Raw genomic sequence first — 17,571 nt, forward strand, 5'->3', positions numbered from 1 at the left:
CTAGTCAAGTGTTGTGAGTAACAACATGTTTTTCTCCATGTCCGAATATATCATGAGACATATTGTATACATATGGTTAACTTCATACTGATGGTAGGGTTGACAAACCTATAGTTTATGGGCCATCATGAATGATATATTTTTATGCCTTAAAGGAGATGGTTAGCTACCCAAAGACACTGTTCCATCTTCAGACGAAGGGGTAAATACTGCTCATGGCCATGGGCGACTGTCTTAAGAAATAAAAATGTTTGATGTTTCAAGATTCATGTTATGAAATTATTATTTACTGATAAATATATTTAAGCTTCGGTTTTACGTTAAAACTGTTTATGAAAATCTGTTTTCTAAAATTGTTGCTCATTAAGTCTTTCAAAACGTTTTTCCTCTTTCCAGGTACAAATTGTGGTTCTTCGCATGCTGAACATACTGTTGCCAAGCCAACTTAGTTATCAATTATGAAATAAAGAGGTTTGTTTCACACTATTACTGTGTTTTGTTAAAAGTATATATTTTTAATGTTTTATACATTTATCAAAAATGCTTTTAATATGGGTCACACTATGATTTTACGGTTATTTTGTATTTCAAGTTTAAAGACTTCCACTGGCAAATGTTTTAATGTTTCACATTTTCAAGTCAAGTGTCAGTTGAGGTTGTTTCAAAGGTGAACGACTTCAGCTGACATCACACCATGTCTCAGGTCAAGCAAGCAAGAGCTCGGGGTGGGGCGTGGCACTGTAGGCGATACTCATATGCCCAAAAGGATTTAACCATCAGAAGCTAATCCTAAACGAAAGTTTCATGGATCTGAAGAGAACTCAAAAAATTCATAATCAAAATGTTTCCATCCCTTACATCAGCTAGATGTCTCAACACGTCCTCTGTTTTGACTCGTTTATCCTTATGTGCTCTCATGTCAGACGAGTCCTCTTGCGATACAAATAATCGTTGTAATCTCGGTATCAACAAAAAGTGCGGCAATACCTTGTGTATAATTTGTTCCCTCTATTCTAACCTTGTACTGAAACTCCCCACATGTTGGATAATGTTGCAAATCCCTAAACTCCTTTCAGTACAATACACAGTCGTACTTCCATGCATGAATAGTCTCGTATCATAGGCCCAAGTCATGCAATTTTCATTTGGCTTCGTAGAATGAGCTAGGGACATTGGTACCACACATTGGAAAAATACGTTTTATTATCTCTAGCATCATGTCGAACGACTTGTTGCTCCAACCATTCAGAACCTTTAAATGCATCAACGTAACAAAAAGGATCAAGGATGAAAATGCGAAATAGCTGGGGTTTAGCTCATGATGTGTTTGGTTTAATAACTCCTGAAATATATTTGTCATCTCCTCTTCTACACCACTATTGAACGGCATGTCATTCTCCAAACCTTCCTCCACCGTTTATTTTATGTGTTCAATCAAAGTTTGTAAATCATGTAGCATACCTAACATTTTATTGTCTTCAGGAAACGGATTATAACCGGTTCCTTCATGGAAGGGGTCATTACTAGTTCCTTCATAGAAAGGGTCACCACTAGTTCCTTCATTAAATCTTTCTATACATCTATACAAGCTCACTAGCTCTCCATGAAACACCTAATATGTGTAGGAGGGGCATATTCCAATCGTTAATAAATGTCTCTCCACATCCTCTAATGAATCACATTTCGAGTTCATACATCTCTTGCATGGACACCTTATCCGTCCGTACTCATCGATATAATACTTTAAAACTTCTAAAAATTGGAAAACTCATTCTCTATACTCAACAGAGAACTTATAATAATTCCTAAGTTTCATCCAACCCATGTCGATCATTAATGACCTAAAACATAAATACGTGTAATTAGTCTTATATTCCTCATCTCAAATGCTAAATTTACTCCATGAATAAGTCACACCTCACAAGTATCCAATATCCTAAACTTTCATTATATCTAAATTTAAACTAAAAAAATATACACTTCTAGATAGCAAGCGTTAGAAGCTACGTACCTAACTTTGCGAATAAATTATCATACACTAAGGGCTACCATGATTCTAACTAAATAAAGACTACCTTACTTCTAACAAACAAATTATATTCACAAATAATAAACTACAACCTACCATAACTGCGGATAGCCACAACAAATCAATAAATAAATTCAAGTATTTAAACTATTTAAACTATTTCAACAATTAATTTTTTTTCGAGTTCAACAATTTCAATATAGTTAAATCTCTTTGTAACAGTTAGAATCACAATTTCAATAATTATAATTATCAAAATTTCAACGATTAAATGAAAATGTGGAGTCAGTGAGGTCTTTTATCTTTTACTATTAAACAAATAGAATTGTGGAGTGGCCTCACAGTTAACATGAGAAAATCAGTTATATGAAAAGTAATTATTTTTTTTGATATTTTATGAATGGCAAACTTGCAAAGGTTTTGCAAAAATCCAAAAATCTCCCCATTTCCGTCATTTAGTGCGGTGCGTGCGTCTCCAAGGTTGTGAGTTTGAATCCAATTGACAGTTACTTCCCACATTTTCTCTATAAGCCCTTAAAATTCATCAAATTTCATAATCAATTCACCATTTTCTTCCAAATTAACTCAAATTCTTCAAAAAATTTCTTAAATTCCAGAATTTGCTCCTCCATTCTTCCATTTTTTCCCTTCAATTAATTTTTCATTGATGGAGGGCTAATTACATAGAGGTAAGTGAGGTTAGCTAATCAATTCTTGGAGAATTTTCTTCTTTAATTTTTCCTTGTAATTAGGTATGATTAAATTCTAGATTTTTTTTTGTATCAACAATAAATTCCAAGTTTCAATTACAAGCATTATTGTCAATTTAGTTCTTGATATTGTTCTTAATTCCATTTTTGTATGCAAGATACTTTGGGTATGAAAAACTAATGTAAGATTAATTGGATTACCTTTGTCTACAAAAAAAAAAAAAAAAAACTCATTTTAATTCTTGATTGCATCATATCAAATTTTGAAATTGATTAAGGCTAGATGAACCTCCCTTGTTCTTAGGATTTTTTTAAATTTAATTGCATTTTGAAATTGATTAATGGTAGATGAACCTCCCTTGTTCTTAGGATTTTTTTTAATTTAATTGCATCAAACTTTTTTTGCACAATTAAATCAGATTAATTCATTGATCGCAAATTTGTCAAGATATTTTGATATTCTTTAGAGAGCAAGTTTAGGCTTTAGTTATTATTGCAAGAACCAAAACTAATTCCTTGTGGCGATCATCCATTTTTTTGAAATCTTGATCGGAATTCTTACGAGATCAAACAAGTTGTCCTTGCAAGAAACTTGATCAATAATCCCTTTTAATTGAGAAAAAAATCATTTCATAATCCTCTTAATTCAATGATAATAATTGATTAGTGTCGTTGCCCACTCCCTCATATTTCTCATAGAGTTTCAATCTCTACTCTGTTTTTTCTTATGAATTAACTTTGTATATTAAATCACCCTTAAGTCTTGGTTCTACTTGATTTTCCACTCTCTTCAATGCTTTTCTTTTTTTTACTAACACCAACTCTTTGAAGCTTAAATTCAAGAAACTTACTTAACCACCATTTTCTTTTGTTGGACACTCGTACTTCCACCAAACTATGGTATAGAGTAAGGGTAAAATACAAATTTCTTTTGTCAAAGTAAATCTAGGTAAGTACCCTTAGCAATAAATTTCATTTTCAAATGTATTTGTGCTTAATTGTAACGATCTTACTTACACATACTTTCGAACGTATCGATTTTCACCTCATCAAAATGGCGTCGTTGCTAGAGAGTGGTACGACATAATTACTATCTTCAAATTTTTGCTCATCTTTTTTGTTAGAAACTTTGAGGAAAGCCTATTACATTTGTAGCTTTTCTTTGATATATTAAAAAAAAAAAGAAGCCATTATTTCTTTCCTTTTGTTGTTTAGTAATGCATGACTAGGTCTTCTTCTTTCTTCTAATTTTCATATTGATGAAGACATAACCTTGGATGAAAAAAGATTAAGGAAAGAAAAGGGAAAGAAAAGTTAGTTCATCAAATTTACAATCTCACATCCATACTTTTGAACCATATTTAGAGAGACCATTTGAACAATAGAATGGGAGAGAATTCCCTTAATTTTTCTAGCAGAACACTTCATACAAATTCTTCAATGTCTTGTAATAATTCTATCAAAGAACAAGTGAATTTACTAACTAAACCTTTTGCTTCTTTTGGGGTTGCTAAAGTTGTCTCTTGTGGAGTTTGTGCTCAGAGCTTGTGGTAAATGTCACGAGAGTTTACAACACCTACAACTTTGGATACACTTTTTTTCCCTCATCATCATCACAAGGTACATACTTAGAGAAAATAGTCTTAAGGTTAGCTTTTAGCTCAAATAGTTTCAAAATTGATTTTGAGAAGAATTTAACTAAGTTGAGTGAACAAACTGTTAATTTAACCGGAGGCATGGAATGTGACATAAAAATTATTAAAGCATCCATTTCTGAGTTAGGAGATAAGATTAATGAACTAGTAACACATGTTTCTTGAAACGAAAGGAAAGGGCAAACTTCCCGCCCAACCCAACCATGCAAATGGGAATGCCATTACTTTAAGAAGTGGCAAATTTTTGAACAAAAATGATGATATCTCTTTGTCTCAAAATGATCCTAACTTAGAGAATGTTGATTCAAATGCCTAAAATGAAAAGAAGGTACAAACTAAATCTTCTTTTTCTAATGTTTCTTCTGGTAATGATTCAAGAAACATCGTTGATAATGAATTTTCTAAGAACAACCCTAGTGATGATTTCTCTTTCTTCCTTGAATTTGTTAATGTAAATGATGAGCATGTCCTGGTTGGTAATTTTGCAAATGATGAGCATGTTTTACATAATGATTTTGCATCTAGTAACGAGCATGATGCAGGAAGAAACACTAACCATGATAATGATCATTTTTCCATAAGCATTGACATTGAAAGTGACCCTTGCACAAACTTTATTGAATTTGTTTTTAAATTTGATGATGAGAAAATCCTTTAAAATGACAATGGTGCATGTGATGAGCTTACTTTAGATTTTAATATTGAATTTACACATAATCTTAATTTTAAGATTTTAGATGGATTTAATGATGATTTTGTTTTTGAGCTTGTGTCCCCTAACCTGAATCGCTGCTATTTGCTTTACTATCGTATGTGTCTTGTTGTTTTGTACTTATGTTTACTTGTCCGTTTAATTGGGATCAAAATTAGGTCAAATGTTAGCTGAAGTTGAGGTTTGTTTACGTAAATAAAGTTAAATTAGGTTTGTATCATACTTAAATAAAGTTTGGTTAATGAAAAAGATTTTACCAAGTTATATTTAGAAATTGTGTTTAGTTCCCACTTGCTTTTTGTTTAAAGGTTATAGGGTAAGGATCAACTGGTTCGTTCAAAAAGGGAACGATATCGATTGACTTCACTCCATCTCTCAACAGGTGATCTGGGTGGGGGCGTGACATATTTGCTATACTTTTCTCCATCAAATAAATCTCATATTCAATTAGGATATAATCCAATAATCGAGTTTGCATAATACATTTTGTTTTGCAAATCTGACCATCTTGTCAATGTCTTATCCATTTAAAATATGTTGTACATGAAAACTATAAAATACCCTAGAATCTAAGGCAAAATCGGAATTTCTAGAAAGTCATAAATGCCCGTGTCAATATTTTACTAAAAACACTTATTCCACGTGGATTTTGCTAAAATCCCAAGCATGAAAACCAATTTTGTCATTTCATCCAATGAAAAGAAATAAGATAAACAAACCTACTTTGAAATGGAACATACACCTCAACCACATTAATACAATTCTATTACATCCAATTCCCCTTGGTATTTTATACACTAGACTGCGCTTGAATTGACATTGATAGGAAAACATACGTGCAACCGGAAAATCTAAAATTGACATCAACAGGAACACATACATGCAATTAGAAAATCTATATTACAGCTCACATTTCATGTTCAATGTCCTACAAAAAATGCTCACAGGTTTAGAAACTAATGCAGGACTTGCTCACATACCAAATATAGATTCTTTTTAATCCGAGGGAAATGCATGTCTTGAGCAGTGGATCAAACGTCAATGTCTTGATGAAGCTAAAATCATCTCTTTTTCCTTTGTGGCTCATGATAACCATGGAATGTGTACATATGTGTCAGGTATGATGAGGATTCACAAAATCAATATCTGACAACAGACAAAGAATAGAAAGGCAATAATTCAATAAGGGTTGCCGTCAATCAAATGGTTGCAAAACTGAAGACAGCCCTCACTGGAATGATACAACACTCATGAAGGGTTTTAAGTGAATGTGAAACCCGCCCCCAACAAAGAAAAAAGAAAAAAGACAAACGAAAAGAAGAAGAGGAAATAAAAACACGAGCTGATTGGTTATCTGTCATGACCTGCAGTTGTACTACTCTTCATTCTGGACGCTTAAAACAGTGGCAGGAGATATCATTCACTTCTGTCAGAGAATAATAATCAAAATCTTTGATTAATCTTAAGAAGAAACAATGCTGCCTTTCAAGAATGGTGGTTATCAGAAGAATTGTGATGGTTTGTTTCCTTGGAGTCTCCTGAATTTGTATGGGAAGACACAGGTCCCAAGATCCTCTGGCATGTCCTGAAATGCAGTTTAACGTTTAAGCAAATGGTAGTAACCCACTGGATGATAAATAAAAGGCTGCAGATACCAAGCATGCTTATTTGAAAAGAAATATGGAACTGAGCTAAGTTATGGTTTTTCAGGTTTAATAACACGATGGCATAAGCAGAAAGATCGTAGCTTAACATTAGACTCCTAAGTGACCATTCAGACTCCTAAATGAAAACAAGGTCAGGAGAACTTCTGTACAGTAAGTGTCTAATCTTACACAAACTTCTTAAATTTCCAACAAATGAAACAGAGAAGCACCATACTTGTCGAAATCCTCTTCCTGAGTTCTGATCTCACTTGACCATAGTAAAGGGTCGGTGTTTTTTGCTAACAACTCTTGTTGTTGGTTTTTCTCTGTTAACCACTGCTCTACTTTATCGCACTCTTCAAAGATCTGGAGAAAGGTAAAGAGTTAACAACAAACCCAACTAGGAATCGTAATACTAGAGGTTACTAGTCATTTACCAATGCTCGAACTTGAGGTGAAAGTGAATCCCCAGAGTTTCTGTAATCAGAAATACGCTTTAACAGATGTGCTTTAGCTTGTGCTCTAGCTTCTTCATCTTCGTATCGGTTAATTATAGGATCCACCAACTAAGAAAAGTGGAAGAATAGAGTAAGCAAAGAGAAGAGAACTTGAAATGGAAAACTTCTGGTTCAGAAAATGTTATACAACATTGTATCATACAACAGAAATAAAAATAACCTTCTTAAGACCGTCTAACTTAGAGGAATAAGCACTCTCTGTCTCATCGTCTCCATCCTCATAAAGCCACTCCTCTGTTTGCTGGAGGCTTGAGGAGATGCCTTCTCGCTCTTGATCACTAGCGAAACTCCGATATGTGTTGAAAAGCTATTAAAAAAACCACTTCTAGAATCATCATTATTTTTATAACGATAAATAAAATTCAAACTGCAACATTAGATTTCTGTAAAGATAAAAGAAATTGGCAGGATATTGACCAATATCCGTGAGAACAAAAATTTACTTCAAGATACCATGAACATTTAGTGATACAAATAATCTAGTTTTAGTGAAATCTCGACTAAAACAAATGTTACTTTGTTTTTTTTTTTTTTAAGTAGTTGAAATGGAGTTGATTTTGAATTACCAAATAATAAGCCAAAATTAATAAGATAAATAATATTTGAGTTTAGGTTAGTCTTTTTTAAAAAGCTACCCAATAAAGTTTTGTTTAAATAAGTAAACTTTTTACCATATTTAAGTGAGTGATTTTTAAAAATAAGAAAAACAATTCTAATTTTGAATTCTGTTATATTTGAAAAATATGATAGTATTTTATTTTGAACCTAACAATATTAAAACAAATAATTAAGATGACAAATTTAAATTAATCTATGATCGAACTTTTGATTAAATGCAATAAAATATATCATAAACCTAAAACCCGAAACCCGAAACCCTAACCCCATCTCCAAGCTTCCTAAACATGCACTCCAATCACAATTTTGTTTAAATCGAAGCCAACTAAACTCCCCAGCTTAAACCTCAAGGCTTAAAATTCTCTCAGATTTACAATTCCAAATTGGCCCCTTAAAATGTTTGTTAATCTTGAGATGAAGGCAATGTTGATCGAGCTTAAACTTCCATTGAAACTAAATGATGCATCATGCTTGCATGATGGAAATCAATAATTTGATCTAAAAGGTGGTGTGTGGTAGCAACTGAAATTCTTACAACCACCGCCCAAGTAGTCAAAACAATTTAGCAGTAGGCATTACGAGATTGATTTATATGTCTGGTTCACGAATCCATTGAAACTAAACTGAGCATATAGATGTAAGTGAGATTTAAATTATTTGTTCGTATCACTCAAATCAAAATGTGCTATTGGGAGCAGAAAAGGAAGATTCAAAATCCTTTAAGCCTCAGGGAAATAGAATAATTACCTTATTCCTCATCTCATAGACATAAGACTCCAAAGCATTCTTCTTATTTTTGGCCTGTTCCATATTTTTATCCTGTTGGGCCAGTTGGAGTTCTCTTCCTTGGGCTTCTAAGAGCTCAGCCTTGGTCATTCCACCATATATATGTTCACTAACTGGTATGTCAATCCTCCTTGTGCCCCTAGCTTTTCTTGAAACATCAGACTGGACAAATGCAATAAATCAATTTATTTAAAGACATCAAATTTTGTGAAGTACACTCAAAGAGATAAGAGACAAATTTCCAGGGAAAGAAAAGTTCGGAGATAAGAAACATAATATGAGCTTTTCAAGACGGTATTGGCATGTCTCCCGAGTGAGAAAGAGAGAGAGAGAGAGAATATAGACATTTCCAAAAGCAGAAGATGTATGTATTACAGAATTAACAGCAAATCCATATCTTTTATGCATATAAAGCCTTTTGATTGCTGAAAGGAATGTCTTCAATACCTCTGAATGAGAAGAATCAACAAACTCGGTCTCCATTTTCTCTGTGTTCGAGTAAGTAGCATCTCTCCTTGGCATTTGTTGATCTATAGTATCCTCTACCAACTAAATTCATAGTTCATATATATAAATAGACATTTCTAGTAAACAGTGGGAAATCTGACGTAAATATTACTTACTGTAGCTGATTCAACAGTAATGATGCCGTTCATATTTAATTGAACTCTGACTTTAACCCTTGAATTCGAGTTGTTTGAACCTTGGAAAGGACCAATCTACATCTCAAATGACTTAACATTTAACAATCAATTCCAATCCAAAATAAGAAAAATTAAAAAAGACGCAGAAACGGTTAACACACTCTCTAGAGTAGTTTCTGAACACTGCAGCAGTTTAAAAGCCTTCCAGCTTGACAAGAACTACTCCAATAATAACAATAATAAATAAAAAAGATTAAAAGTGAACATACGGTAAAGCAACCAATTTTTGAAGACATGTGAGGAGGCAGTTCATCCGGGTTACTATAGACTGCTTCCAAGTGGAATAAACTGTTGCGCTGGAATGATAGAATTTTAGTACTTGGAATGTGCTGGCCTTTGGGAAATAGTACATTATTTAATCCTAAACTAATTGGGCCTGCATCTGATTGGAAGCCAATTGAGAAGGGAAATGAATCTTGAACCTGTGTTCCATCAATCATATACCATTTAGCATCCATGCAACTAATAAGCCCAGAAAAAGGAACATGTCAAGAAAGTAGATGAAGAAAACACATAATTACAAATTATAAAATCGCCTAAATCATGTTATAGAAGAACATGAAATATCAGATTTCACCCTTTTCTAAAGGACAATAATAATACGGTTACTCTTCAGTTCAACAAATTTATTAAGGTCAATGTTGGTAAAAAGAGTAGGATTCAAGAACCCTTCCTTGTCTAAGTACATTACACCCAAGAACCCAAAAGAAGCTAGAAGAAAAAAGGAAAAAAGCAGAACCATGAGAATTTGTGTTTTATCCAGATCCCATCATTGGCATTAAAGCTTCAAGTTCACGCTAGGAATATAAGCTTTTTTCAACTCCCCATTAAATGCCTAGCTAATGCAAGTGATAAAACCACAGGGGAAATGCAAACCTCATATTCTCTGACCCGGAAAACTGGGCTAAGCATGGCACACTGTAGAGCACAACCACGAGCTACACATTCACTAGCATTGAGTTTGCGACTGGGTTCTTTTTTAAATACAGAAGTCAATAACCTTGATATCGCAGGGATCCTTGACCCTGATCCAACAAGCTCAACAGAATGGATGTTTTCTACAGCCAATCCTGCATCAGCTAAGCCTCTAGTACAGGGAATGCTAATCTTCTCCAGTAACCCAGAAGCAAGCTTTTCAAATTCTTCTCTTTTGATAAACCCCTTAACGTCTTTCTCGTCCATCAGGCATTCAATATTAAGAACTGCCTCCAAATTTGCACTCAAAACCTTCTTTAGCTTCTCACAAGCTGCCCGCAATCTGATAGAAGCCTTGACATTTGAATTTACATCAATATCATAATTCTTCTTAAATTCTGCTACAAAGTGGCTGAATAGAACCTCATCAAAGTCTCTACCTCCTAAATCTCTATCGTAGGTTTGTGACATGATCCTCATATGTCCAGGTTCAAATGATACAATAGAGACCTGGGTATCACAATGACCAATATCAACAAATGCAACATATATTGGACCTGTATTTGAGAAATCTGTTTTATAAATTCCATAGCTAAGTGCAGTTGCAGTACAGTCATGCATGAGTCTCAAAGGCTTTAAACCAGCAATAACGGCAGCACTCCAATATAAACGTCTCTGCAAATCTGTAAAATACGATGGAATACCAATAACACAATCTGAAAATGGTGCTCCCAAATTTTTTTCAGCTACATCTTTCAGATGTGCAAGGAGCATTCCCATGATCTGAACTGGAGTAAATGTATGAGTCTCCCCCAAGTATTTCACATGAACCAAAATGCTGCCATCAAGGGCTTCAGATGTTTTGAAAGGAAACATTTTGAGCTCAATTTGAACATCTGGCTCACTGAAGTTACGTCCAATCAATCTCTTTACCTGAGATATTGTGGATCTTGGGTTCATTGTTGCAGAAGCAGCACCTGCAGAACCCAAAAACCGCTGCTTTTCCCCAAAGTATATCACTGCAGGGGTCTCTCGTTGTGATTCCTCATTCAGAAGAACATCGATACCGCGTTGTCTCGACACAGCAATAACACAATTCTCATTTCCAATATCGAAACCTACTACACTCATCTCTGCTTGCCTGGTTAACTAGCTTTCGGAGAAAAAAAACAAACTGAAATAATTAACTGTCAACCCAATCATTAGCCAGAAAAATTCATGACCTATTTCTGGACTAAAAGTTCTTCAAAATAATGCTTCAGAAACCATGGCCACCTAACATAACTGCATAAATATGAGATCAACCAATCAGCAACGAATTTTGATTCAACTTGAACCAAAAGAAACTATAAGAGTTAAGAAAAAACGAAAAATGACAGGGAATAATGAAAGGCCTACAACTTTAAGTATTTGACCGTGCACTATGTGATACAAAAGTCAATTGGATAGCATTCAGCAATTATGGCTAGTTGGAAGGTTTGCTTTTCCTCCCTTTCTGTTCTCTTTTCTTGTAAACGAATAAATCTTTTTACTCTCCATTCATTTCTTAAAATATATTCTAGTATGGACAATGGAGTAGGCAGGGCAGATGGAATCCCCTGACCTTCACTTACAGAGCTGGAGGCAGATATTCACCACAACATTCACGTTAAGAAAAACGCTAAATCAGGAAAAAGAAACACACTTGACTCTAGGATCAAATAACATACTTAAACAGTCGTAAAGATCCAAAGTAGTGCTACCGTAAAAAAAATCTCCAAATTGTTAATTTCAAGTAATTTGGTATAGCGGTGAAACAACAAATTTAAATGTAATTAACAGACGTATGTCCTTGAATAAAGTATCAGATTCATGGTCATTAATTAGAAATGCCCTCGAATGCTATTGTTTCACACATACAGCCCTAGCAAACCACGACAAAATTCATCAAAATGAAAAGGGGGGATTCGTTAAATGCCTAAATAAATACAGGAAATGAAGTTGCATTGCATTGAGTGCCAAGAAAATCAAAATTGCTAAATGCGGATAAAAAGAATTCACGTGATCAAGATTGCTAATCATTAGAGAAACATGAGATGAAAAACATGAAGACCCACCTGAGGACAGCCAGTCAGAAGGTAACGGCAGCCGGAAACAGCACCGGAGATGGAAAAGGTATGAGAGAAAGAGAGAGAGAAGTTTTCGTCGGGGGAGGAGGGAGGGGGGAATCTAGGGAGGGAAGAGGGGAGTCTTCTGTTTCACATTCCATTGGATGGGCGACGATTTCGGGGAAATTATATATCGATACAAAGGCGAGGCTTCGAGATTTGCCTTGTCGCATTTTTTTCTTTTTCCTTTAATTTTGAAAAGGACTTCTTTTCACCTAATAGCACCATTTTCTTTGCAATCACAAACGAGTCATTGATTGACATTTCATTTCATGCTTGTTATTTTTATGAGATAATTTAGCCCGATACAAACTTAAATATTCTAAAAGAGGAATACACTTTAAAAAAATCTATGCAGAATAATATCTTTTAAATATACTTTAAATAAGCTAATACCCTCCCTCAAACTAGAATGAACTTGAGTTTGCTAAGAAAAGAAGATCTAAAATAAAATTAAAACGCAGAAACTAAAACAAAACTTAAGCAGAGCAAAGTAGAATCGGAAAAGAACGAAAATGGAATCTGAATTGAGCGTTTCGTCAGGTCGCAATGGGAGGAGCAATGGTGGATTTGAAAGGAGAAGAAGCGGCGACGAGTTGCAGATCTGAATGCGTAGGGTTTTTGGAACATGTGGATAGTGACTATACAATAGAAAACCTAATGGGGATGGTTGGGATGGTTGTGCCTCTGTCGACAGATGATCAATGGAGGCAGACGAATAGGGATGTGACAGCTAAATATAATGGGACAAAGAAAACCTAGAGCTCTGATACCCCATGTGGAGGAATATTTTATTGATAAAATGTTATATATTATGTTTATTGTACATTAGGGGAAATAGGGAATAAATACTATGTTAATACAAGTAATTAAGGCAGCAACTAGATTTACTCATAAATTACATTTATATCCTCCCTCAAACTCAAGGTGGTAGAGTATCTATCAGCTTAAGTTTGTTAAGTAACTAACTGAAGTGATTAGATGGTAAGGCTTTAATGAAGATATCTACTGGTTGCTCAGTAGTAGAGATAGAGCGTAAAAGTAGTGTGTTGCTCAAGAGATGATGAGAAACAAAGTGATAGTCATTTTCGATGAGCTTCGTACGCTTATGAAAACCATGATTGTGAGCAATTTGGATGGCTCTACGATTGTCACAATGAAAGTGGGTGAGACCCTGTTGTGGAACACCCATATCAGCAAATAGCCAATGAAGTCATAGGAGTTTAGCAGTAGCATCAACAAGAGCACGAGATTTTGATTTCGTACTGAAACGAGAGATAACACTTTGTTTCTTACGTCGTCACTAAATGAAAGAATCTTCTAAGTAGAAACAGTAACTTGTTGTAGATTGTTGATCAGTAGGATCTCCAGCCTAATCTACATTAGAAAAGATTGAGAAGAAAATTAAAGACCATGCCCCAAAGTTCCCTTGACATAGCGAAGGATGCACATAACAGTAGTAAAATTGATGGTTCGAGGAGCAGCCATAAACTAACTAATAATATGAACAACATAAGCAATGTTTAGATGAGTCACTGTTAGATAGATGAGACTCCCAACAAGTTGTCGATATAAACTCATATCTACAAGAGGAACACCATAAAAAGGGATTAGATGGACACTAGGATCTAATAGTGTCGAAGTTGTATTGGAGTTGATTATTCTCGAACGGGCTAAAAGATCATAAACATATTTTGCTTAAGACAACAAATAGCCATCTAAGCACCGAGAGATTTCAAGGGCAAGAAAGTAATTGAGAGATCAAAGGTCTTTCATCTCAAAATGTTGATCGAGATAATGTTGTAGGTCGGATATAGTCTGTGGATCATTATCAATAATAATCATATCATCAACATAAAGAAGAAGAAGATCAATATCATGGAGGTGTCTAGCATGTAAAGAGCGTAATGTCATGAGGGCTAGAGGCAAAGCCAAGTTGAGAAATGGTGGAGCTAAATGTGGCAAAGCAAGCTCGTGGAGCCTGTTTCATACCATATAATGCTCGATGCAAGAGGCACACCTTATGAGGAGGAGGGAAAGTGTTAGGGGGTGGCTTCATATAAACTTCTTCTGAAAGGGTCCCGTTAAGAAAGGTATTTTTGACATCTATCGAAAAAAGAGGCCACTGCTTGGCAGTAGCAATAGCTAACAGATTGCGAACAAATGTCATTCGAGCCACAAGAGCAAATGTTTCTTCATAATCAATCTCATATTCTTGTGAGTAGTCTTTTGTAACAAGTCGAGCCTTATAACCCTCAATAGTGCCATCAGAGTGGGTCTTGATTGTTTGGATTTATGTTCTAAAATTCGTAGATTGTAAACATAATCCATTGACCGTTATTAATAAAGTGTTATTATTGTAATACTTGTTATTGATTTTGTTATTAGTTTTGGCTTAATAACCTAAATCCAATAAACTAACATCCTAAGTTGTTTAATGAGTCTTGAATAGTATGTAGAGACATATAGGGATCAATGTTCGAGATCAGCTTAAAGGGTCTATAGTATAGGGATAAGGTTGGGTACCTTATCTTGGTAACATTATGGATACGGCTCAATTTGTATTTGATACAAACGCAATAATCCAACGCATTCGTGTAGTTGACATGCGAGTGAGGATATCCTATGTAATGAGTTTGCATAAGATCGGACCGCAAAATAGTAACCACAAGATGTAACTCCTATTACTAGTTAGGTTTCTATTTCACTAGGATGACCTAGGTAACTTAGTCTTAATCCTGAGTGTGTTATGAACTCCTATTCGCGAGAGATTGTTCTTTGATTTGTACTGGTGAGAGTGGCTAGACGCCGACTCAATAAGCTTATCATTTTGGGGACAAAACCGCGTGGGAAACTGAGAACATGATTACACAAGATGGAATTCACTCCTTTCCTACTTTAGGGTAAATAGATGAGTGTTCCCTTAAATGGTGTCTCTAGGTCTTGAATAAAGGGTCCTACCCTCTTTATGGCATGAGAGAGGTTTCTGTTTATTAATAGGACCATAAACAGGTTGTTCATTGAAGGAGCACTGATATTTAAGGAGCACTGATATTTAAGGATTAGAGGTAATCTAGGTGTAAAACGGTAAATTGATCCAGTTGGTGTTATGAACACTCGTGAAAGACTAACTTATTGTTATTGGTCTATATCCGTGAACACATAAATATATCTACAGTGAGAAATGTTCAGCTATGAGTCTTTAGTGGAGTGTACACACAGTTAACGAATATTGATTAATATGGTTAATGAGTTTAGCCAATTAATCTCAGATCGTTGTAGCTTCTGATCTGTAGATCCATTAGGTCCCCTTTCTAGCTCGTAAAGGGCAATGAGATTTATTGATACTGGTTGTAATTTGAAATGTTCAAATCTACTTTGGGAATTAGTTTAATGTATAGTGATACATTATAGTATAAACTTTATCAAACTTTATTATATAAATTGAATTTTGGATATGATTCAAAATTAATTTATGAGAGATAAAATATTTGAATGAGTTCAAATATTAATTTAATGTGAATTAGATCCATACTAAAATTATTGGTTAGGAGAGAAACTTATATTTGAATATAATTCAAATTTAATTTAAGTTAAATATAAGATATTTAATTTAACTATTAATTAATAGTTTTGTTTTATTTAATTAAATTTGATTTAATTAAATCTACAAGATATTTGAGAGATATTCATTCGAAGAAGAATGAAATATTAATTAAATATAATTTAATTAATTATATTAATATAAATCTATAAGATTGGAGAGATATTCATTCAAATCTATTCAAATAAGATTTGAATGAAATATTAATTAAATATGATTTAATTAATTAGTAGATTTGATAATAGAATCCCACGATTCTCTCGTACTCCTTTTCCTATTCCAAGAAGGAAAAAGAGTTATAAATATCTAGAAAAAAACAGTTTTTTTTAAAACAAATTCATCAAGAAAAAAAAAGTCTATATTTTTGCTCTGCAAAAATAAAAGAGTTTCTCTCAACTATCTCTAAACTTTTTTTCATCCCAATTGGTTCTCACAAACCAATCTCATCCCAGAGTCTCCAACGGGTGGTGTCCCCAATTCGATAGTTTATAGATTCAGAGACGTCATCGAAAGTAAGTTTTTTGTATCTTTTAAATTAAAAGCATGCTTAGTTTTTATTTAGAATTTTGATTCTAAATTTTGCCAATGTATTGGTATTTTAAGATTCTCAAATTAAATTGAGTAATGGTTCTTTAAATCTTTCGTTGCCATATGACTTTTATCCCTTCATTGATTTTGTAAATCCATTTGCATCCAATGGGTCTTTTACTAGAAGGTAAATAAACATAGTCCTAAGTGTGCATCTTTTCAAGAACCTACAATTCATCATTCATCGCTTTTTGCATAAAGGGTCAGTATTGGCCTCTTGATAAGAGGTGAGTTCAACAAGGGAAACAATAGTGGAAAAACAATGATAACCATAGAGGTGAATGAGAGGTTCCCTTACGCAAGTAAAATAGTAAAGAGGAGTATCTAGAGTAGTTTCAAGAACGTCATTGGAGACAGACGGCTGATCTTGCTTGCAGAAGTAGGTGTAGAGTGAGCAAACTCATTATTAAGAGTAGACTCAGAGGAAAAAGTTTAACAGATGTATCAGTGAAGAAATGATGAAGACCTAAGAAGTAGGTGTGAAAGGAGGACAAATGAGAGAACTAGTATGCTCTCAAAATGTGACATGTTGAGATATACAAAGTGTATTGGAAAGAGGATCCCAACAACAAAAAAATGTATGTTATGTGCCATAGCCAAGAAAACAATAGAGGTGGGCACACGGTTCCAAGTTTAGTATCCTCATGAAGATATTGTCGCTCTTCTTTCTTTCCTCGCGGGCAGGAAGCACACTAGCTGCGTGCAGAAGAACAAAGCGGGCTCAATAAAAAACTTTAACATTCGAGTAGTTGGGAGGAGTACCATATAATCGTTCAAATGGAGAGATGTTCTGAAAAAATAGAAGATGAAAGACTCGATGATATAAACAGATGTAAGTGTATCTTCTTCCCAAAAATTTCTTAGGACATGAGACAGAAAGAAGGAGGACACATATTGAGTCAAGAATGTGGCGATGTTTGCGCTCAACATGTACATTTT

General features: G+C 34.2%; 1 protein-coding gene across 2 annotated transcripts; it reads right to left on the bottom strand.

Moving 5' to 3' along the window:
- Positions 1-5,829: 5,829 nt before the first annotated feature.
- Positions 5,830-12,727, bottom strand: LOC101219607 (heat shock 70 kDa protein 16). 2 transcript variants are annotated; one of them, XR_968989.2, is made up of 11 exons: positions 12,390-12,727; positions 10,255-11,577; positions 9,588-9,800; positions 9,298-9,393; positions 9,122-9,223; positions 8,636-8,836; positions 7,431-7,577; positions 7,190-7,318; positions 6,988-7,118; positions 6,471-6,691; positions 5,830-6,252 (listed from the first exon to the last, which is right to left on the bottom strand). XR_968989.2 is itself a non-coding variant. In XM_004151931.3 (10 exons), the coding sequence occupies exons 2-10, from the start codon at positions 11,422-11,424 to the stop codon at positions 6,592-6,594; spliced, it is 2,289 nt and encodes a 762-aa protein (XP_004151979.1). In that variant the 5' UTR covers positions 11,425-11,577; positions 12,390-12,727; the 3' UTR covers positions 5,830-6,591. The 2 variants fall into 2 exon arrangements, 1 of the variants encoding a protein (XP_004151979.1); XM_004151931.3 differs by having other exon boundaries at positions 5,830-6,691.
- Between the last annotated feature and the right edge of the window lie 4,844 nt (positions 12,728-17,571).

The sequence above is a fragment of the Cucumis sativus genome, chromosome 3, assembly GCF_000004075.3.
Source record: "Cucumis sativus cultivar 9930 chromosome 3, Cucumber_9930_V3, whole genome shotgun sequence".
NCBI lineage: Eukaryota > Viridiplantae > Streptophyta > Magnoliopsida > Cucurbitales > Cucurbitaceae > Cucumis > Cucumis sativus.

What these genes read in the sequence shown, in the direction of transcription:
- LOC101219607 (XM_004151931.3), bottom strand. Translation starts at nt 11,424, where the DNA reads ATGAGTGTAGTAGGTTTCGATATTGGAAATGAGAATTGTGTTATTGCT. An exon ending in CACCTCAAGTTCGAGCATTG is followed by an intron (nt 7,119 to 7,189) that starts GTAAATGACTAG and finishes ACCTTTCTCCAG; the next exon opens with ATCTTTGAAGAGTGCGATAA. An exon ending in CAGGAAGAGGATTTCGACAA is followed by an intron (nt 6,692 to 6,987) that starts GTATGGTGCTTC and finishes ACTGCATTTCAG; the next exon opens with GACATGCCAGAGGATCTTGG.